This window comes from Notolabrus celidotus, chromosome 4 (assembly GCF_009762535.1).
Source record: "Notolabrus celidotus isolate fNotCel1 chromosome 4, fNotCel1.pri, whole genome shotgun sequence".
In the NCBI taxonomy this organism is placed as follows: Eukaryota; Metazoa; Chordata; class Actinopteri; order Labriformes; family Labridae; genus Notolabrus; species Notolabrus celidotus.
Genome location: NC_048275.1, coordinates 29662845 through 29685409, shown reverse-complemented (window position 1 = coordinate 29685409; position 22565 = coordinate 29662845). Strand labels below are relative to the sequence as shown.

Here is a 22565-nt window from a genome sequence, read left to right as displayed (position 1 = left end):
GCAGCAGGGCCATTTCAAGTTCACCTAGGGAAGAGAGTAGGACCAGGGGCCCTTGCTCCCGCACTGGGAAACCCCTCCCCTTCACTGGCTCTCTCCCGGCTCTGTATGTGGACCCTTTGGAGCAGACCAACCATGAAAACTTGGGTCCACCCCCTCCCACTGAGAAGGTAGACCACGCAGTCTCATGGACCAGAACGCCTCCTGTCTCCATCCCCACAAGTGAATCCCCTCAACCGAGTCCGTATTCACTGACCCTGTCACCTATTAGCTCCAATGAAAGTTGTCATCCCATCATGAAGGAGGAGAGTTACATCACACACCCACAGACCAAGCCCCCTCACAACTCCAGGATAGCCCCGCCTCCTTCCCCTAACACAACCAGAAATTGGTCCTGCCTACACGTGGATCAAACTGATGTTGTTGATTCCCCCAGCGACCCACCAATTAGCTTGCCCACCTTCTCCCTACCAGAGTCCCCTTCCAGCACCCCCTCATTGCCTGCGAGCCAACCCGGTCTCCCTTTCCCCTCCCTCACCCCAACTCAGGACTACAGAGCCGCCCTCCCTGTGGAGCGCTGGGCTGAGAACGTCAACAGATACTACGGCTCCCAGCACGCAACTGGAGGAGTTGGAGCGATGCCTGACGAGGAGCTGTCAGAGCTGGACTCTCTGTACCAGGCCAGTCTGCTGGCTCCCAGCATGCAACGGGGCAGCCGAGGAGTCAGTCCTCAGCCGACCAACAACAAACCAGGTAAGAGCATCACAGTCAATAAGCTACAATAAGCTAGATTAAAATAAAGTGTCTACCATTAATGTAAAAGATGGCAGTGTTGTGTTTACTGTTCCTATGTGAAATGGAAATGTGTTGTGAAAACATGTGTGGGAGAGAAGCATTGATTAGTTTAGATTTGAAAAGTTGTCACATTACAGCTTGTTATAATGTGCTTTTGTGTTTGTTTGTGTAGGTGTGAGGAGGATGCTGTCAGGATTAGGACGTTCAAAAACACCAACAGCTGAGATCGAGAGATACGCCTACAGAACACCAGTTACACCTACTCATAAGGTACAACTGACTGTGTGTGTCTGTGTTTGTGTGTATGTGTGTGTGTGTGTGTGATTTTTCCTGTTTTTTAACTCCAGCACATCAGGTGGCTGGATGCTCAAAGAAGTTTCTCAATCGGCTAATAACCTATAAAATAATCTCACTTCCAGTACATCCCTCTGCGGTCTTGCTTCCAGGTCTTCAGAGTGAATACATACCAAGTGTTGCAGCAGTTAAACAGTTTGAGGCGGTCTCTCTTGGCTTTTAGTCTTAAATACATTAACAGAGCACCAAAGACATGCACGGATCTTTCGGATCCTGCTCTCATATTAATGATTCTTATTCATTTCTGAACTCAGCTTGTGTTTCCAGGTGTTTACCAGGTCTGACTTCAACTGATTTTGTATAAAAGTAGAATGGAGGCTTTAGGGTTTTCATTGGAATATTTGAAGTCTGATAAATGTCCTAAAGTTATGCCACTGTAGTCAGTGTTGATTTTGGTTGAAGACAAGTTTAACAAAGAAACAAATCTGTTGTAGCTGCTACTCACATAGAACACACCAAATCTACCACGTAAATATTGCAGTTCCTGTTGCATTATGGGTTATGTATGCTATATATTTAACGAAGTCTGGTGTTTTGTGACATAGCATTGAATTCTGACACTGTGGGGCTTTCTTGAGACAACCCGGACACCTTGTGAATCAAAGGATTGTTATCTTACTAAGTTTTATTTGTGTAACTAGTCATGTTCTAACATTTTTCAATTTACATTTCCATAATCAACATCCTGCATTGGGAGTGAAGCTTGAAGGAATGATTGAAAATATGTAGACTGTAAAAGTCTGTTCTATAGTTTGGAAAAAGTTAGTGTGAAGCTCACCTCTGTCCTCTGTGCAGCCTGCGGGTGAGGATGAGAACTACAGTGCAGAAAACCTGAGACGCATCGCCCGCAGCCTGAGTGGAACTGTCATTGGGTCACGACCCCAAAACCTCGGCCCCTCTCGCATCTGTGTAAGTCAAACCAATCACATACAGACACACAAGCATACACAAATACACACACATATAAACACTGAAATATTATCTGGGGTAAAAAATCAGTTGTATACACGTCCTGTCTGCTGGCTGTTTAACAATGTGCTGCCACCCTGTGTGTGACGGTTGTTACTGCATTCAGGCTCAGCTTTGGCTCCTCTCTGCTTCTCTGGTTAACTAGACCAACTCTGACACACCTTTATTTTTTAAAACATTCTCCCTTTTATGTCTTCACCTAAAAGTACAAATACTTTTTATCTCATTTTAACATTTAATTTAAATCAAGCCTCTACCAAAACCTTGAAATATCACTTCATGGTAAAAGTTCCAAAATGCAAACAATCACCTAAAAAGAAGAAGATGTAAAAAAAAAAACCAAAAAATGACTTTTTGAGAAGATTATCAATAGTAATACTTCCTTTGCATTTCCCAGTTCCAATTCCTGGTGGAGTGCATGAAACACAGAAGGAAAAATTTTGAAAGACATCAATAAACATAGCATTTCCATCTGGACATACCTAATCTGTGGTGTGTTGCAATAGCACAAATGTTTTTTTGCCATGAGAGTCATGTTATTTTTTTATGGTATGCTGCAAATCACTCCTGGTTCACATTCAAACACAGGAAACTGCATTTCTGGCACTCCCATTTGGACACACCTCATGAACAGAGGCTGCACTGACCACGCTTGTCAAAGATAAGAGGCGAATGTCCACAGTTGTCGTAACGCAAATCTAGTTCTATCAGCTTTTTATTTTTCAGCATTTTTGTTGTGAAGCACGTTGTAACTTTTTAAAGAAAAGTGCTATATAAATAAAGTTTATTATTATTTATAAGACTTGGATCAGCATCAAGGCCTTGAGGATGTTCTCAAGACTCATCTGCAAATCGGCCCTCAAAACAGATCTTATGTCTGCAAACAGCATGAAAAACCTGTGCTATAACTTTACTAACTTAACTTGCTAACTAATTATACCGATTTTTGTCGACAATGCTGGCTAACTGTTGAACCCTTGTAGATGTATATCTTTCTTGACCTCAAATAAACCTTACATTGGCTAAATAATACATTGGCATGCCATGGACCCATGCAGCATCCTTTTTCAGTCCCACACTGTCAGCAGCTGCTGATCTTTATCACTGCACGTGGTTAAACAGTGTGGGAAAGCTTGTGAACTGCTAAACTCTACAGCGGTAAAGGTTTCTGTGTGAGCCTGAAGCAGCAGCCCATATTTCTGTACAAAACCCAATTCTCTCTCTTCTCTTTTGCCGCTGGCATTCAGCCATCTTGTATTCAGCCCTCAGGAATCGCCTCAGGCCAGCGCATTAAAGATTGATCACTGATTTAGTTCTTCCATTAAGCTTTTAACCTTAGCACTCACTGCCTGATCTGAACCGACAGCTGAGGTCTGACTGTGGATACCTCTGTCAAATCCTCCCAGGCTTCACCATATGCAGAGGGAATCTCAATGTTAGACTTCAACCAGAGGGTTTTCTTCTGCAGCTGAGCGTTGATTGTGTCTGTAGCACAGCAGCATCCCTCACTGAAACATTACAACTCACATAGGGAGGAGTTGTATAAGTAGAACAAGCTGAACTCAGACCTGTAGTCAATGAGCCTCATTTATAATTCAGCTTTAACATGAAGGAACATCATGCATTTATACTGCATCATCTCTGCAAACATGAACATTTCTCACATTTCTCCCCTTCATTGACATCTCACTTCTGTATGTGTCTGACCTCAAGTCAATAAAAATCTTTCACAAGTCCGAGTGACGTCAGTGAAATCGTCTACATGCAAACGGCAAGAAAGTTATACCAGACATGCAACATAACCGCTCCTGCTGTAGAGTCCACTCGGGATGTGTGTATTCAGTCAACTTAACGACAACACATCATCACCATCACTACTTGGCACAACGATTACAAGTGGGTTAAAGTAACTAGGACACCAACTATACCCCATGATGTTGCTCTGTATCTGCTGGATCGACAAACATACCAGACAGAAAATCTATTTGATATTATGACAAAGTGAAACTTGCATCGTTACGATACAAGGTTCTTTTATGTATTCTTTTTATTTGTGATCTGTCATTTTTCATGTTTTCCCCTACCATCATTTTAAACCCTTTTCATCTTTTTGTTTTATTCTTTTTTCTCCTTCCTTCCTGATTCATCTTCTTTTCTATCCCCCTCTGTTCATCGCCCCTCTCTTCATTCTGTGTATTTTTTCCTTAATTTCTCCCCTCTAATGTTTATCATATTTCACCCTCTCCTGATTTCTTACACCTTTTGTATCTCCTTCTCATTTCTGCCTTCTGACAAATATCTTTTTCCATCTTCATCTGTATTTCAAATATTCCTCTTTATTTCGTCATCACTGTCATCTTGTCATCTGTTCCTCCTCCTTCATTTTTTCCCCTCCTTCTCACTCTGAAGGATGCCACTCTGCCCAGACCCCCCCTCAGACAGGCCGACCATCACCCCTCCTCCTCCTCCTCCTCCTCCTCATCCCTCCTCCGTCGCCCCAGCACCTCCTCCCTGCACCTCCCCTCTTCCTCCTCCTCCTCTTCCTCCACCTCCTTCCCTGCAGATCACTCCCACCACCACCACCACCTCCAACACCACCAACCCCGAAACCACGGCCCCTCAGCTCCTGCACCTCCTCCACAGCACCCCCCCACGCAGACATCACGGCCCCTGAGCTCAGGCCTCTCCTCCAGGGGACACTCAGGTAACCTGCTGGCCCTTCACCTCCACTTCCATCTACACCAACAACCCCACAACAATCACCAGATTAGAGTTTTACACTTCTTATTTCCATGATTTGTTGATGTATTTATATTTTTGAATGTGTTTGATCTAAATTAATGGAGCTGACGTTGACGTCACTGTAACAGTCACAACCCCTTTGCTGTTTTTTGTGGGATTTATTGAAGTTTTGAAGAAAACCTTCAACTAGCGGCTGTCATCATAAACTTCCGGAAAATTGAATATCTGAAGAAATGTTTGGAAAATGTTTCCCCATGTAAAAATAATGAATGAATCAGGACTCATTTTCTCATCTGCTTACACAGAGCTGTCATTTTTCTATACAGTCTTAGAGCTGTACTTGTGTACCTGCAACTTAGAAATTGAATCAGGTGAAGGAGACTTCGTGTCATGGTGGTCTTCAGTTGCATCTGAGTAGCTGTGGGGAAACTATCTTCATGGCTCCATGTATTGTGCTTGTATTGTTTTTAACAGTTTTTATGCTCCTCCTCTTCTTCCTCCTTCTCCTTCACATCTTTCCCCTCCTCTTCATCCTCTTTCCCCTCCTACTCAGGACCTGGAGCAGGAGTCCAGCTGCAGTTTCTGGCTGTGTCTGACAGGCATCAAGCTCTCCCAGGTCAAAGCCTCCACAGTGTTGCGCTGAGTTACGGCACTCTACCCCGGGCTCCTCGTCGGGTCCCTCCTCACTCCTCCACCTCCTCCCTCCCCAGACCCCGGGTCAGCTCTGGGCCTAACCTCCCAACAGGTCCTCAGGGTCTCTACGCCACCCTTTCCCACCCTCGGCGCTCTGCCAACACTAACAGTCACTTCAGGCAACCATCCCAGCCCGGTAGAGTGAACGGGTCCTCCTCCTACACCCCTCACCCTATCAGGGTGACGGGGGAGCCCCCCATCCAGCCGCTCCGCCTAGACGTGCCACCTGACACTGACTGGCGCCGGGAAGCCGAATATAGGACTGCTCCACTTAGCTCCTCCTGGGACCCTCGCACCGCTTGCCACCACCAGCCCCTTCAGAGGACCATCTCCCACCAGCCCCCCACCAACCGGCCTCGCAGAGACCCCCACCTCTGCTCACTGTGCCAGCAACTCCCTGCTGAGCCGTCACGCCCTTACTGCTCATCCTGTGGAGCCTACGTGGCTCGGTTTCGCCCGGCTAGTTGATCGGGACGGAGGCATACCACCACACCCCCTGCAGACCCCTCAGTTACAGAGTCATTAACTAGACGTCTCATATCAAACAACACGAGGTGAACTCAGATGTAAAAGGTTCTGTTATTGTATTTACATCGTGCCAACAAGTAATTATATCCTCCTCTGGCTGTGAGGCCCCGCTCCTTCTGATTGGTGGATCTCACTGTTAGATAAAGCTCTCTGATTGGTCTGCAGCTTCAAGTGAGGAAACCAAACTTCAGTCTTAGTTTAAGTTTCTTCAGTTTAGAAACGGTTGCCTCAAAATAAACTGCAGAAACGACTCTCTACAGCCACATGGACCTGACGACAAAAACACAACGTGCAGGGCCACAAATCAAACAACGTCACAGAGACAGAACTATATTCAGAATCCGTCAATGAATGTCTGCTGGATTAAAGCACATTTAGATTTCTAATGGATAAAGCACTAGCGTTGATCACGAGACAATCAGCTGTTGATGCAAGCTTGTGGATGTGATCAGAAGCTGCTGTCTGTTCAACTTTTCAGCCTCACTCTGATCAAACTGCTGACACATCTGTAAACATGCAGGAAGCTCCAGGTATGAGTCTGGATCCACAAGGTGTCAGAGTTTTGACAAAAGCAGGAATCTGAAGAGGCAGAGAGCTTATTATCAGTAAGATGAAAGTAAAACGTGTCAGAGTTCCAGGTTGTCAGACTGGATGGTAAACTGAGTGTGTTTGAATGCAGGACTGATGGTTGTACAAAACAAGGCGTAAGAAAATATCCCCTTGTTGTTAAAGAAGCCAGAAATTGTAGTCAGTGAAAGAGAAGTAATGAGTCACTGCAGTTTTGCCTCAGACAAACAATTTGAATTAATTCATTAACCATTACAACACATTTAGATTACTCAACATTTAAACCAAACTCAGCAGCAAAATAAGTTTGAGCTGTGGGTCACGTCATTTCCTTTATTTTTACATTTTATAACACAATGTTTTAACACTATTTATTAAATCTCTTTCAGTATTTGCTTAAAAATTATCTTAAGAAAGCAACATTTTTTTTATTACCTGAGGCAGTAAAGTCCACTTTATGACATTCATTCTTTTCTCAGCTTGTTGCTTCGTTATTGATATTCTACTCTTTTTCTTTTGCCTGACCAGCAGTCCGAATCGCTCAACATGTTCAGTTTACTGTCATAGAAAAGAACAGAGGAACATTTTTGGGGCCTCAAAATGAGTTATAAACGATGAAGTGATGATAAGAAGACTCTCCTCTTTAGCTTTAGTGGTTTGACTCTGACACAGACCGCTTCAGGCTTCAGTCTGAGAGACTTCCTGTGATGTGTCTGTATTTTGATCTCTAGGTTGGACGTTGAACTGACACCATGTTTCGGCAGTTGCACTGTAGAAATAAAATATATATTGAATACTGATACAAAATATATATACTGTATCTTTGTGCTGAAGCTTCAGAGCGGCACAGATCTAAACAGGAAATGAAGGACTGGAAGACTCGACAGGAAGTAGAAGAGCTCTTTTCTTCAGTGTCTTTCTGTATGAATCTACTCTACTTGTTACTCTATTTATTTTTGTAGCTTGTCGACTGAGTTGTGCATATATTAACAAACTATTCTATCTGCCTAACCTGAATATATACTCTATAGACCTCATCTAATTTTCTAAAGCTAGTTAGTTGCCTGGTTTGGGATGTGGAGCCTTCTTGTACTTGTTAGATGATTTTAGATTATCAACAAAAGCTTTTATTTTGACAGAGTTGCAGCTAATATTTAGCATGATGTTTTCAGACGTATTCTAGCCTTGAGAGAATCACTCTACCGTGTGTACATTTATTGTAATGATGATATATGCAGATCTTTTTTAGTGCAGCCGTGCAGCTGCATGTAACTCTACTTTAGTGCACTTCAGAAGTGTTGAGGATAGATTTCTTTCTGTGCTTGTTGCTCATTTTAGTTTTGACATCTCTCCCGTTGTTCAGGGAGACGTTTCTGGTTTTGTTTCTGGATTCTTACCACATTAGGATGGTTTTTGATCATAAAGGATCACGATAAAGAGCAGTGCACTGTTTGGTAATGGTTTGAGTTGATCTGTCCTACTGCCAAGGACCCAACCGGCCCACCTGGAGCTAAAGGTGAGCTAAACAAACACACCCATGTCTGGTCTGAAGTCAGTATGAATATTATTTTACTATAACAATAACAAATCATTTAATCAGATTAGAGTTTATGAATCTGTGGCTCCAAACTCTCTCCTGCTGTTTGACTGACAGGATGTCTCCTTTTCAGAATAAAAGCTCAGACCAGACCTGAGTTCATAATATGACTAATACTGGTGCATTATAATGCTGAAGAGAAGTATTTCTTTTTCCCAACATGTCACATATATTTTTTCCATATTGCTTTGCTTTGCCAGATTTTATTTTGTTGATTTTGGTATATTTTTGATGCTTATTTTTCTACACTGTAGACCTAACAGAGATGATAAGATGATTAAAATGTTTAAAGGAAACCTTGAAATGTCTTTTAGAGTCTTATTTTCAGTTGTTAAAGCTCTGATTCAAACACCTGACACAGATCATTTCATTCTCTGAGTGTCGAAGGAGCACACTGAGCTTATTGCCCACACCAGTGGAGTCATGTTTGCCTAAAGGCCAGGCGGTATTAATGACCTTTTATCAAGTTTTCAGGGTTACAAGTTATAGATTCAAAAACACCCATTCTACACGAGTCAGTGCTGCACTGGGACTAACGTTAGTCACAGTGTAATGTTTACAGCACTATGTATAATGAAACAACAGAGTACTACACTGCAATGCCAGTTTTTGAATGCATATCAATGCTACAAGAAATGGACATCAACCAATCAATTAATCAATCTGTATTTATGTAGCGCCAAACCACGACAAATGTTATCCCAAGATGCTTTTCCAAACAGAGCAGGTCTAGACCGTACTCCATGTTATATTATTAACAAAGACCCAACATCAAGACCGGATAACATCCTGTCCCATCTTACAGACTCAGTCTGATCTCATCTGAATCCACCATGAGCAGAGCACTTTTCAGTATTTAGCAAGTTACAGCGGCAAGGACAAACTTCCTTTAACAGGTAGAAACTTCGAGCAGGACCAGACTCATGTTAGACAGACATCTGCCTCGACCGAATGGGGTTGGATAGAGGGAAATGAAGAGAAAGAGAGATGATAGTGGTGACATGTGCAGACATCATCACTGTTCTTGCCATGGAAGATGATTCTCCTTCTTCAACCTAGGATGTTTTTATTCACCCTGTTGCATGTCTTCCATGTTCGACATGATGTACACGTCATCCGAACCCGCCAACTCGTTGGTGATGAATTTCTTTAAATTATTAGTAGTGTTGTCATATTGGCTCACTCTGACTTCTTGTGAAAATCTTACTTTGAAAAATTCTGATGGAAGTCAGGGTGAAAACATTAGCTGTTTGTGTTCACACATAGAGCACACATTGAAAACTTTAGATAGATTTTAGGTGTTTTATGCATGTGTCAATAGAGCTTATGTGAGATGTATGGAGTGATTTGTTCACAACAACTTATATGCTAATAGATTCACGAGCCAAGAAATCAGTGATTCAATCTTCAAACTTTTCACATCAAGTGTTTTTAATAATTTGAGAAAATCCGTGAAATAGGAAAGCTGAGATGTACATAAATAACAAAATATGGAAATATTTCTGTCCCAAATTATAATCTGGCGATTGTTAAAAACACTTTAAACTCCAGAATATAATGAGAATTTGAACATTCTTGTATTATAAACTAGAGTTCAGGGATGTGGCATGGTAGTGTCGGGGTATTATGAAGAAAAACATGTCTCCATTTCTCTTCTGTGTTTGCAGTGTGGAAACATCACACAGAGACCTGTAGATAAAACTTTATTAAGTTACAGGCTGTGACAGTTCAGGTAGGACTTCTATATATCACACATTCATCACTCTGTTTACACCAACAAACTGCTCAGCTCCTTTATATAAATGAATGCTCTGTGTGGTTTTATGTGTCTATGTCAGAACTTGACAAACATCACAGATGACTGGTGACACAACATCAGAACATTTTCTTGATGTTAAGTAAATAATTCCCTTCAAACACTCTAATGATAGAAATTTGACAGATGTGCAACACCTTTAATCCCCTCGACCTAAGAAAAAAGAGGGTCGGTCTGACCTTAGGGCAGCTACTGCAAGAACACGTCATCTGATTGATATCACACCTGGCATATGTAAGGCCGAGGACCTAGAGCAGAATTTGATGCAAACTCTATATTTTGGTCTTTAACTCCTCAATGGTGAGTCCGAGAAGCAAAATCTGGATGGATTAATATTTTGCAGATTGTTTTTCCACAGTTTTGCAGTAGCTGGCCTTTAATGTTAACTTAAGCATTCTAGGTGTTTTCTTAAATGCTGTGCGCTAAAGCATCCACACAAATATATCTGAGTAACCATGACACTCGTGCTAAAGGTAATGCTGCCGTAGCTCATTATAATATTAAGGAGGGCATTTCTTAATGTATGACTGTCTTTAAGAAATCTTGTGAATTGTTCAAACTTCAAACATGGGAGCAGCGTTGGCTTGTTGTGTTAAGCTGGATAACTAGAGCAAGATATTATGGGTAAAGATGTCTTTGCTGCAGTTATGGGCCCAATCCAAATCTCCAGTATAACACCGGAGCACTAAATGCTTAGTTGAGTTAGCCAATGTTGGGTGTATGAGTGTATGTGTCCATGAGGACCTGAGCCAAACCTCTCTTTGTATTTGTGACAATAAAGAACTCATTCTTTAAAGAAAAAATACCAAAAGTAAGGGAGTCCATGGATGTACAGCTGATGTGCATATTTGACCAACAATACAAACAGGTCTACAGATGTGAAATGAATACCAGCAACAAAGAGGAAACCAGGTCTTTCCATTTTTAATTGGGGTGCTGGATTAACTAAATTGATAAAGGTGCCTCATGTACAGAGGCTGCTGTCCTCGTCACACTGGTCGTAAGATCAGTTCCAGGTCTTCACATGATTTGGTGACTTCAGATTAGATTTCTACCCTAAACTATTCATGCTTAGTTTGTTTAGATTGAATACAGGGCTGAACATCCAGGTCTGTACACCACCAATTCTGGCATTAACTATAGACAGTCCAAAAGGAAGGTCTTCAGATATACAAACTCATGGAAAGGGTAAAAAAAATGTTATCATTGGACTTCAGGTATTCAGCAGGAACACCGCTGACTCCCTGCAGTTTCCCCAGAGATTTTACAAATTAAAAAACAAACTCCTAGCATCACTTCTAAACCTCACTGTTCAACATGCTGTTTCTCTTTTTATTTCAATTAAGACCAAAATTTGTTGTTTCAGAGTGGTTACTTGCTGAAAGTGTCTCACTGAAAAAAAGTCCAGGCAGTGCCCCAAAAAACAAAACGTGGACCCCCCCCCCAGCAGTAACTGGCAACATGTGTCACAGCTAAAGAGTCTTCCACAAGATACTGAGCTTGCTGGTTCTTTGTATTAGAATATGGATGGCATGACATCTCCCCAAAAATGAAGCCATAAGATGTAGAGCTCCCTCCTACTGATTGGATGCAGTCCTCATCTATTACAAAAGATGGAACATGGGTCAAACTATAAACTCAATATAAGTCAAATTATATGTTCTCCAACATGGCTTTTGTCGTTGCTGTTTGTTCCTCTCATGTTCATTTTTCTCACAAGTTTAGTTTTAATTTTTATATGATGTTAAAAATTGGGTTAGCACCATGTGCCTCCTGCAGCGCTGTGTGCACTGGATAGCAGAGTAGAGGTGGAACGGTGAGAAGAAACGCATCACTAACAGGTGTTACTGAACTTGACTGTTGCTTCTTTTTTTTGGCTTCACTCTTGTACAATCTGAATATGTTATCTATATTAAACATACAGCCAATGGTTCTACCTCCTACTGAAAAAGCAACAACTTTTATCCCTTGTTTAAAAGATTAACACAAATATTATTAAGTCAAACATGTGTGGACTTTGTGTGTTGACTGTTTCCTCCTCCTTCTAGGTCTATGCTAAGCTAGACTAAAAAAAACAGGCTTGAGCTCTGCACCCAACAGGAAGACACTGAAAAAAGGGGGTTTGGGCTGTGCTTGGCATAATTACAGGTAAGACAGAAGAAATGCTCACAAAAAGTGAACATTTTTCTAACAGTTTACTCTTAGTTTATCTTCTGGTTTAATAGTCTGGAGATGTCTGAGATGTTTAGAGCACAAACTTTAATATTCAGATGAACAGGTGGTTTAAAGGACTGCCTCTGAATCAAAACGTAAGTACTTGGGCTTCTGAAAGGTGCTTTGAAATAAACCTCTACAAAGATAAGTTAAATTCTCATTTTCAATGTGTTTTAAACAAATTCTGACCCTCTGAGGTTTTTATGAAGTGTCCCTCCAACAGTCTCTGATCAATGTCTCTCACTGAGCTTATGTTTCCGCAGCGCCCTCAGGTGGTCCGGTGGAGCAGAAGCGCAGTGAACACATTGTCCACTGACTCCACCCATTCTCCTCCCTGAAGTTCCAGCCTCACCTCATCCCCTTCACTCAGCAGCAGGAGGCTCACCCCAGTAACCAGCCCTGCCTCCCTCCCCTCCTGTCGATGGAGAGACACCATGGCTCCCCCTAACCCCTTCCTCAGCACCATGTGGGCAGGGCCCGGCCTCAGGTCCAGGGTGAGGACAAACAGGTAGATCCCCTTCACTGGAGCCATAAAGGTGCCTGTGTCAGAGTAAAACTGACCTCGGTTCAGAGACGGCTCTAACAGGATGACACTGTTTGAGCCACGCAAAGGAGATCCAGCTACGAGCAGCAGAGGGTCGTCTGATTGGCGGCTCAGGAGGGGAACAATACCTAGAGAGAAGAGAATGGTCAGGAGTCTAAAAGCCAAGAATTATAAATTAAAACATCCATGAACATCTGCTTGTGCTAATTAGAGGATAGGAGATTTTACATGCAGTCCATGAGTGTCACATATCAACAGATTCAAAACTGTGAAATGTAATTTTAAGTAGTTTGTTAAATTAAAAAACTTCTTGAAGAAGTAAAGAGTTTATCAAAAGGTTTAAGTTGAAACAGTATATGTCAAATATGTTTTGAACTAAGTGTGACCTGACACGTGTATGAACAAACCACTCAAAAGAGGCCAGAGAGGTTCAAGAGGTTTAGTAGAGAAATACAAAAACTTGTGTGCATGAGGCTCATAGTTCTCGCTCACCTGATGTCTCCCTCCTGCTGCGATGGTGTCCTCCACTTCCTGTCCCCTCCCTCCCTCCTCCTCTCTTCTTATCCTTCTTCCCCTCTCTGTTCTTCACCAGCTGCAACAGTTTATCCAGCGCCAGTGTGTCCTTAGATCCTGCCAGCACGTCAGCATTACTGAAGACATTCTTGAATACCTTCAGATGTTCCTCCAGCCCTCTCTTTAGCCACAGAACCTCCGCCTGCAATTTGGCCTCAACACCACTGGGAGGTGCAGCCCTCCCTATAGTAGCATTGCGTTGTTCCTCCTCCAGCAGGAGCACTTTCTGCCTCAGCTCCTTCACTGTTTTCTCCAGGTTCCACAAGTCGCTGCCGTCTACTCCGTGTTCAGGATGCCCCCCCTGGGGATGCAGGACGAGCTGCCGCTCCCTGGCTGGAACTCCACTGGTGCTCCTTCTTCTGCTGCCAGAGAGCCAATCTTCAGGGAAGTGATGAGGGGAGGAAGGGGGCTGGTCAGCAGATGGTACCTCCTCTCTGCTCTCTGGGGGCACAAGGAGTCAAGAATGAATCTAAAAGTTTGTAAGTTTTCCTGTAAAGACATTGAAAATGAAGTTTTATTTGAACATAAAACCAGAAAATGTACTGCTTCTACTCCAATCTGAAGGTTGTGTGTGTGTGGATGTTACAAGGTGTCAATCATTTCAGTAATTTCTTTGTCGTCAAACTTTGTTATCCAAGAAAATAACAAATGAATTTACTTTTGACGGTGACACTTTTCTCCATGAGACTTGCTTCTTTTTCATCTAAAAACACAGACATTATCTGAGGCCAGAACTTTGTTTTAGGATGAAGAGGTGCTTCAATCTGATTGGCTGACGTCAGTTTTAGGGCCTGTGTCTACTGGCGGCGTTCTTAGTGTTAGCAGCACCCACTACCTTAATTTCAGAGTGCTTCTGAAAAGTCCTTACAGTTGCTAAATCATGAAAGTTGTCACAGGGCAGTTCCACTTCCCTTCGTTGGTTACTGTAAAGTCAATTTTAAAACGCTTTGTATGCTTTATGTTTGCATTTATTTAAATACACTTTACAATGAAAACATGAAAAAACTGACAGACATCATTTCTTGGAATTAGTAGCACCTCTAGACTTAGAAATAACCCTTCAAAAATGAGTGTGGTTAAGTTATCAGGCTCCTCTCCTTTTAACATTGTTGTTAACAAATTTGATATCAGAAGTCCTGCCCCTTCTTGATTGTGATTGGTTGGTGATGGAGAAGGGACACTGATGAGCACAGCAGTGGTCCAAGTTCAACAATTTCAACTGAGAGTGCTGTGAGTGACAAAAAAATGCTGAGGCTGTGTGAGTTTATGTGCTGATGTTGCTGAGCGCTGTATTGCATCAGTTTTGTGTTGACGATCTGAACTGTCAGTGAAAAAAAGATGCTGCTGGTGGACACAGGTCCTTACGCGGACAGTTGTCCATAATCAGTAAATTGTCAGTGAAGGGCTGAGTTGGATGACTGTTGGTTTAACTCTCATTTCATTTATCAAAAAGTCAAAAAGTGTGTACAAAGTTAATTTATTCCAGGATTAGTGTTCCAACAGACATGCATGTTTTTAGCTGGGTTTAAATCAAGGATGCATTTTATTTCCTGAAAAGTGGGCACCTGTTTTTTTTAGCTTAAGAATGGAACACAGAGATAAGGAATCTGAAAATGTTAGCTGATTGATTTGATTTTTCCTGCCAGGTCAAGTGAACACACCAGCATCAGTTTGTGTTCAGTGAATGCTTGGATCCGATGTTAATACTTTCAAGGTTGTAACAGCGCAGTTTGTGAATGTTGGTCTTAAATACCACAGATGGTATTTATGGACTACAGACTTGTGTGCTGTGTTGTTGTAGTTTTTCACATCTGCCACTAGATGTTGCTAATGATCCCCGAATAACAGCAGCTTCAAGGCACAGGTTCAGATTGGACCAGATTTTTTATAGGTATATTTAGAAGTCTAAATGAAAAATCTTAATTTTTGAATAAAAATCAATAAATGTTATTAATTTATTAGGGAAACCTCTATGTGAACAAAGGAGACTATCAGGAAGAAGTCTGATTTCTAAGTTCATCTTAATATCTCAACATGGTCTCAGCAGATGGCCGTCTAACATGGTTTCTGCTTGTTAAAGGAAGTTTTTCCTTGTTTCTGTAACTTGTTAAATGCTGCAAAATTCAAAGAGCTTCCTTTGCTGTAATATCAAGGTTACTCCCTCTACAGGTGATTCATACCTGGCTTGTTGCCTAGCAGGGAGGTGATGCTCAGGCTGTGTCCACTCAGCTGCTCCTGCAGAAGGCTCAGCTGCTCCTTCAGGGCTGGGATGGAATGGGCCTCCTGGTCCTGGACGGGCCACTCAAGGAACTCCAGCACCTCCTCACCAAGCAGCAGCTCCAACACGTCGCTGTGTCGGATGGCGTCTTTCAGTAGAGAGTTAAAGGAGGTGGGCAGGTGTTTCATCTCCTCCACCAGTTTCCTCAGGCCCGAGACCTCTGCAAGACCCACAGTCACCGAGTTGCTCAACTGGCTCAGACTCTGCTCCAGAACACTGGTCCTAGTCTTCTCTGAGGTCAGTGTCTCCTGCACCTGAAGAATGAGGTCAAGGTCAAGGTCAAGGTAGTCCTTGTTAACCCTGTGAAGGGTAGTCTGTTTTGCAGTCAGCAGTAAAACAAACATCCATTGGGCTAACAATAAATGCAACAATAAGAAACTAAATATATAAAAGTCTTATTGACAATAAGAACCATTCATTAAAAATTAACGCAAACATGAAAATAGTTGTTTAACAAAAAAAAAGCCTCCATGATAAATTACTTTTTTAGTCTCTTTGACCTGCAGGCTGGCAGCTGTGTCTGCTAAAGATGACTGTATCATTCAGGACTGACTTTGCCTTTTTAAGTCCTTACTTTGTACATATTTGTTAAATCATTCAGAGTGGAACCTGTAATATTTTTCACACAACTAAACTAGTCTGTTTGGCTGCTGAGGTACTCGTACTATGTGATCAAGGAGAATGTTAAAACAGATTCAATAAAACAAGACAGAAACATGCTGTTCACATTATGATTTAAAAGCTTTTGATATTCAGACAGAAAAACACATGTATTTGGGGTATTTCATATATATCTTACTGCCAACATGTGTAGACTATTTTTATCTAACAAACAGGAGACAATAGTTTATTAGTTGGCGGCTGTTCTCTGCGGTGGTAAATATTTGAGGCTGCAGGATGTTGTGTGAGGGACTGACATAGACCTGGGAAGCTTTGGTTTGACTCTTCACATAGAATCTGATCGTATGAAGAGTGGCATGGATTATTAATAGACTTTGAAAGCTACTGTACGTATTTTTGTTCCTACCCTTGGAATTAATGTAACGGGGGTGGGGGTTGGGGTAGGGATGGGGGGGGGTCAAGTAAAGTAACTTCTACTGTTGTTTCTGCTTTTAAGTGCAGCAACTGATCTTTGACCTCTTTGCTCTCATTTTGGCTCGAAAACTTAATATTTTAAATACTGAGACATGTGAAAAGTCAACTTATGTTCCCTACTGCCATCAGCCTCTCTGGGTTTAACTGCAGTTTATTCATTTCTTTTTAAACTGCTGTTTACAAGATCAAGAATCAACCCTCAAGCTCCAAATTTACAAAAACCCATGTCTAAAAAGTTTATTCAAATGACAGATGAAATTGAGTTTTCACTCAATTTCCTGTCTTCCGTGTTATTTAAAGCAAATCTTAAGCTCCTTAGAGTGGCTTTTAGCTGGTTATGAAACAGACTTAAATGAATTCTATCCTCTTTCAGACAAAGCAATTACAAGCACATTGACAAAAACGCCTTTAATTTTAGATTTGCGAGGCAAAGATGCACCTTGAGTGATATACTCGACTGTTTAAAGGCATCAGGATGATTTTTCATACGTATTTCTAGGACAAGATTGGAAAATAAATAAAAGGTACTGCTTTGTCCAAAGGGCTTGCAAAAAGTTCCTCACAGAAGCTTTGAACCAACAATTGTAAAAACAGCTGTATGTTTGATTCTCTGTAAAGCTGTCAGGGAAATAATTCCTGCTTCATATACTGTTATGTTTGATGTAGCAGGAGTGGAAATGGTGGAACGTTGGAGGAGAATGGCGTTCTGCCGCAGATATTTAACAACAGAACATTAATGTTCGGAAGAGATTGAATGTGGCTGTAATATACTGTTTCTTTAGAGAGTTCGTGAAAACAAAGTGTCACTGAACGTAATAAAATGTGTCCTTTTCCTCCACTGTGATGAAGATCTAAAATCTCCAATGTGATGGAATCTCAAAAGCACTTCTGCTGATAATATTCTACATATACCTTTTTTGTAAAACATTCAGACTACTTTAACTTTTTCTTTTTTAGCAAAGCAGAAACAACCTATGAACTCAACAGAAGCTTGCTCATTAATATAGAGCCATGTTTGATACATGTAAGCCCAGTATTCATTCTTTTTTTTCTTCTGTTTTTGGTCTCCATCTTCTCCTGAGGAAAACATTACATTTTTCTAGTCTCAAGCTGTGTTTGAATACTGCTTGCAGTTAAGAAGGAGGTGTATGGTTGCATTTAAGACTTCTTCTCTGAAGACAACAGCGCTGATGACAGACACTTTAATCAACACTTAAAGTTTTGTTTCATAAAGATGAGCTGCTGCTAGGGAGTCTTTCCTCCGTTAACACTGTGACAGGATTTTATTTACCTGCTGGAGGTCTTGTTGAAGGGTTGCCACTGCTGGCTCCCAGTCACCTGGCCCGCCCCATTCCCCCGCGCCTGCTCCATCGCTCTCATCCAAAGCCAATTGATTCTCATTGGCCAGCTTGGTCACATTAGCCAGACCCTTCTCCAGGTCAGCCAGGGCGACTTTTATTCCTTTGCAGTCCAAGGAGCAGTTGCGCTTGTAGTGGATGGTGTACAGATAGTCCATGTCTAAATCCAAATCCTGCATCCGCACACTCTGCACACTCAGATTACCTGCCAGCTCGTCCACTCGCCTCAGCACCACCTCCCGCGCCAACTCCACCTCCAACCCTGTCTCCATGAACTGGATCTGACTGGTCCTTGCTGTCGCATTGAGCTGCTTCCCAAGATCCTTTAAGTCCCCCCTCAGCTGCTGCACATAGCCTGAGGTCACCTCCAGATCCTCCATCATCCCGTCTACCTGCTCAGCAACAGGTCCAGAGAAAAGAGGGATTTCTCCAACTAATGCCATAACTTTTCATCTCTTCTCTTTCTTTAAAAAAACTTTTTTCAATTCATGTTGTATTTGAGTCTATTAGCTGGAGGATTAGCTGGAGAGCAGGACTAAACTTTAGCTGAATCTAAGGTCATACATGTATTTTGATTTGACCCACCTTCTCTGTATTGCTGACCACCATGTTGTCCAGGCGCTCAATGGCCCCCCAGAGCCCTGTGTCTGAGGGCTGCAGGGGGCGTGAGGGAGGTACGGTGGTAGTAGAGATGTGATCCTCTAGCTGATCCTCTGCTGCCTGCTCCAACTTCATCTCTGCAAGTGTGCTGTTCATAGCCTGCAGGCTGACCTAAGATCAAGGAAAGGTGTATAAGGTGTGTGAAGAGTGTTGGATTACCATTGTCAATTAAAAATCTGCTGGGTACATTCAAACAAAAGAAAGATCTTTTGAAAAAGTTTTTGTGATTTTATTTCTGTTGACAATTAATGAAAACATTAAGTAAATCAAATAAAATTGTATTGAATAGATAACTGATGGATGGAAATAATTACATGAATAAGTAGTTGCATCCCTTACTTTCATATTATCGTCCCTGTTGTCACTAACCTGAAGCATCTTCTGGTTGCGTTTGAGCTTCATGTCGATGTCCGTCTTAAAGCTGGTGAGGTTGTAGTGCAGCATTGCATGCTGGGAGTGCAGCCTGTTCTCTATGTCAGTCCGTTGGCTCTCCACCTGCCTGCGGACCTCTCTGACCTGCTGAAGTGTCTCATCCAGTCTGGTATTCAGGCGCTCCTCTGCTGCTGCATCCAGCTCAGAAAAGTCTGGGGGCTCCGCCTGCAGCTCAGCCCCCAGCTGGCTGCTCTTTAGCTGGGCCACGTCGCGGGCCAGGTCCCCTACTTGCCGGCTCAGGTGGTCCAGGGAGCGGTTGAAGCCCTCCAACAATGGTTGCAGCTGGGACATGACCAAAGCCATCATGTGGGGGACAGGGAGGGCAGCAGGGACTTCTTGGTAGGCCACGGGTACTGGATATTCTGAAAAGAATTATCTTATTTAAGATCGTGTTCATCAGAGAAATAATGTATTGTTTTGAGAAGCAGAGGCTACATGATCTTATGGTGCATAGACTGGTAAAGGTTCTCAACACATTTCAAATTGCTATTTAAAAATAGATTTATGCTGCAATGTGCTTTGAGTCGTAAAAGCCCATTGAGAGAGTGTGGAGATACTTCTGTCTTAAGTGAAGCAGCTGTCTCGACAAAAACATGACTAACAACTGAGTGACTCTGAGAGCGATGATGCCGCTTACTGTGGACACAAAAGGACATCTTTAAGAGCAGGTGTTTACAGACCCAACAGATTGAAGGAGAGGGCAGAAATGTCTGTGCTGATTGGAGAGCAAATTACCAAGTTACATGGTGATGTGGAAGCCATGAGCCCAAACCACAAACCTTGAGAGTTACTGCTGTCATAAATGGGACTTGATAACAACAGTAGGGCCTTTCAGAGGATGCCAGCTGCTCACATACAGAGACAGTCAGTAACACTTGCTATCCAGAGTTCCCTGCCGTACTGGAAGCAGCTGATTAACCATCTTTCTTCAATTTTCAGAAGTTAAATCAGAAAACTAAGTACAACCAGAATTTCTTGAAATAAGCTAAATTGCGTGGTAAAATGTAACCTTGTCTGTGTTGATTGTTAGCCTAGTTTCCATTCGGGTGCTCAACAAGGGGGCTGAGCTTCCCTATGTTACCCTGTGGTTAACACACTTACTGTTTACAAGAACATCATACGACCCTACAAAAAACTAAGTTTCCCTTCAACCAACAAATATGTTAGATTTTTAAAGGATCAAAGCTCACAACAAAGATACAGAATCCCTTTATTTGAATTACAGAAGAGCAGTAATCAATACTGTCCTCATAGCTGTATGTTAGCAGTTAGCATAGTAGCATGCTAAGTGCTTGGTGGCCTTACCAAAGTTAATGGGATGTAACATTTGAGAGTGACCAGCACAGATCTCTACATTAAGTCGGGCTATAATTAAGTCATATTGAGACAAAACTTTTCTCACAGCTACCCAAATCCCTCCCTGCTTCAAAAACATGAAGCTAATTATAACACAAGTGGAGACAAAAACACACACTCCCTGTTGAATTGTTGCTCTCAGGGGACCAGTAGTTCATCCCTCTGCTCTAAAATGGAGCAGGTTTAGTTTCCAAACTGGAACATAAACATGTCACAGCCTCCGCCTGGAAAATCATCTAGTTAGGAAACAAAAATGCCCCAAAACAGCTCAGAGCGCCACGCTGCTGTGTCCTCTGTGAAAACTCTGATGTTGTGAACACACAGAGTCGTCAGAGAGATGATACACTTTGTTTTTCAGGCAGGAGAGGCGCTCAGAGACTTCATATGTTTGTTTCTGTTGGTTCAGCAGAGACTGACTGAACTGTCCACAGGACTCTGTTGCTCCTCCAGATGGACTGCATTGATCAGAGGTCTGGGATGCCTCAGGGCACAGTGGATCCATCGGATCCTCTGTGTTGTTTGACATATCCTGCTATTTATCGCTTTCACTAATCAGAATGAGTGACTAAATGAGGATGTAGAATATTAGAATATTCTAGTCACGATGAAACAAAAGCTGGAACAATCATCTCCAGCTCTCCCCTGGAGACTACAGGCCTGAGTGTCACAATGTTTCTCACATGCTGATCGAGACTTAAAACCTAGCTGATAAGGACACATTGGTTCAGCAAAAAAAACAAGACTTCTCATGTTAATACGAGCCTCTTCTTTATCAGTGTTCAGCTAGATACAATGATCTGCCATCAAGACTTCACACAGTGAATTATAACAGACAATTTAGTGACACTTTCAGGTTTGAAAGAGGTGTACAGTCGAATGTCCTCTGCACAGCAATGATAGGAAACACCTTTAAACGTTCTTGTAAGATACACCTGAGAGCAGATACAGAGAAAACAACTAAAGAGTGAGTTTGTTTAAGGGAAATCATGTCTCAAAACATTGATTTTATGAAACATATCTGTTGCATATTGTGTATGCACAAGTTAAATACCTCAAAATGAATCTTGACAACAATGTGAAGATAGCACAGTATTAACTACGACTTTAGGAATGTACCTCTAAAAGCATGTGTCAAAAAAAAAAGATTTTAGACACAAGTTTTGTTGTTGTTGTTGTTGTCGCACCTAACTTTCACCAATCTTGGAACCCATCAGCTATTGTTTGACAACTTTATTGCCCCTGTGACGGGGGGCCAAGTATTCAGGGCTTCAAGGGTAGCCAGGGGTTAGCGATAAAAGACTTTTAACCGAAACGTTATTTTCTGTGTGTGACATTTTTTACAGTCTGACATGTAAGAGCAAGAGAGCGGATTTTATTAATTCAATCTAAATTATTGTTCAATGACAGCTTTAAGGATCCAAGACTGCTTGAGGTGCCCTGGGCCTCTTTTGCCCTCCTCACATAGTGTTCCCCTTGCAAAGTCTGATGATACACTTGGGGATACTACTACTTGGACAACAAACCAGAATGTTTCTGATAAGGGGATCTGCTCCCCTCAGATTTGAATTTTTAATCAGGATCATACAGATAATAAACACACTAGTTTACCCGTAACAGAGTCGGCTTGAATGACATGTAAAGCTTCTAGATCTAGTCTAGGTTTACAGATCCCCAGATTTTCCTCTCACAACGTCATTAGATTTCCCATGAATCATTCACTCAAAGGTTTATGACGCTGTCTGTGGTCTCTCTATAAACCTTGACCATCAAAACACGGTAGTCAACACCTTATTTGTGTTATTTGTCAAGTATTGGGGGCCCCAAACTGTACAGAGTTTTCTGTGAAATAAATGAACATTAGTTTCATGTATGACTTGTCTTCACTTTGTCATTTGGCTGTTTGAAGGCTCGGACTTTGTTTTCAGGTTAACATCAGGTTTAGGTTCAGCTCAGGGTTAAGAGCTCAGGAATTTGCGATGGCCTCACAGGTAAAGAAA

The 22565-nt window shown here is 42.1% G+C and overlaps 2 protein-coding genes across 7 annotated transcripts in view; one reads left to right on the top strand and one right to left on the bottom strand.

Moving 5' to 3' along the window:
- usp54a (ubiquitin specific peptidase 54a) overlaps positions 1–8546 on the top strand; it is an 87830-nt gene extending 79284 nt beyond the window's left edge. For 3 of the 6 annotated variants that reach the window (XM_034682023.1, XM_034682024.1, XM_034682026.1), the window contains 5 exons: positions 1–750; positions 965–1062; positions 1942–2055; positions 4525–4819; positions 5411–8546. The exon at positions 1–750 is cut by the window's left edge and continues 140 nt beyond it. In XM_034682023.1, the coding sequence (XP_034537914.1) occupies positions 1–750; positions 965–1062; positions 1942–2055; positions 4525–4819; positions 5411–6018 (1865 nt within the window). In that variant the 3' untranslated portion in view covers positions 6019–8546. The remainder of the gene's footprint in view (positions 751–964; positions 1063–1941; positions 2056–4524; positions 4820–5410) is intronic. The other 3 variants (XM_034682028.1, XM_034682027.1, XM_034682022.1) reach the window with 2 other exon arrangements.
- Positions 8547–9932: 1386 nt separating this feature from the next.
- Positions 9933–22565, bottom strand: part of mmrn2a (multimerin 2a) — a 41486-nt gene continuing 28853 nt past the window's right edge. The window contains exons 6-11 of the mRNA XM_034682791.1: positions 19150–19574; positions 18706–18891; positions 18054–18512; positions 15570–15921; positions 13309–13830; positions 9933–12944 (exon numbers count right to left, since the gene is read on the bottom strand). Coding sequence (XP_034538682.1) covers positions 12541–12944; positions 13309–13830; positions 15570–15921; positions 18054–18512; positions 18706–18891; positions 19150–19574 — 2348 coding nt within the window. The 3' untranslated portion in view covers positions 9933–12540. The remainder of the gene's footprint in view (positions 12945–13308; positions 13831–15569; positions 15922–18053; positions 18513–18705; positions 18892–19149; positions 19575–22565) is intronic.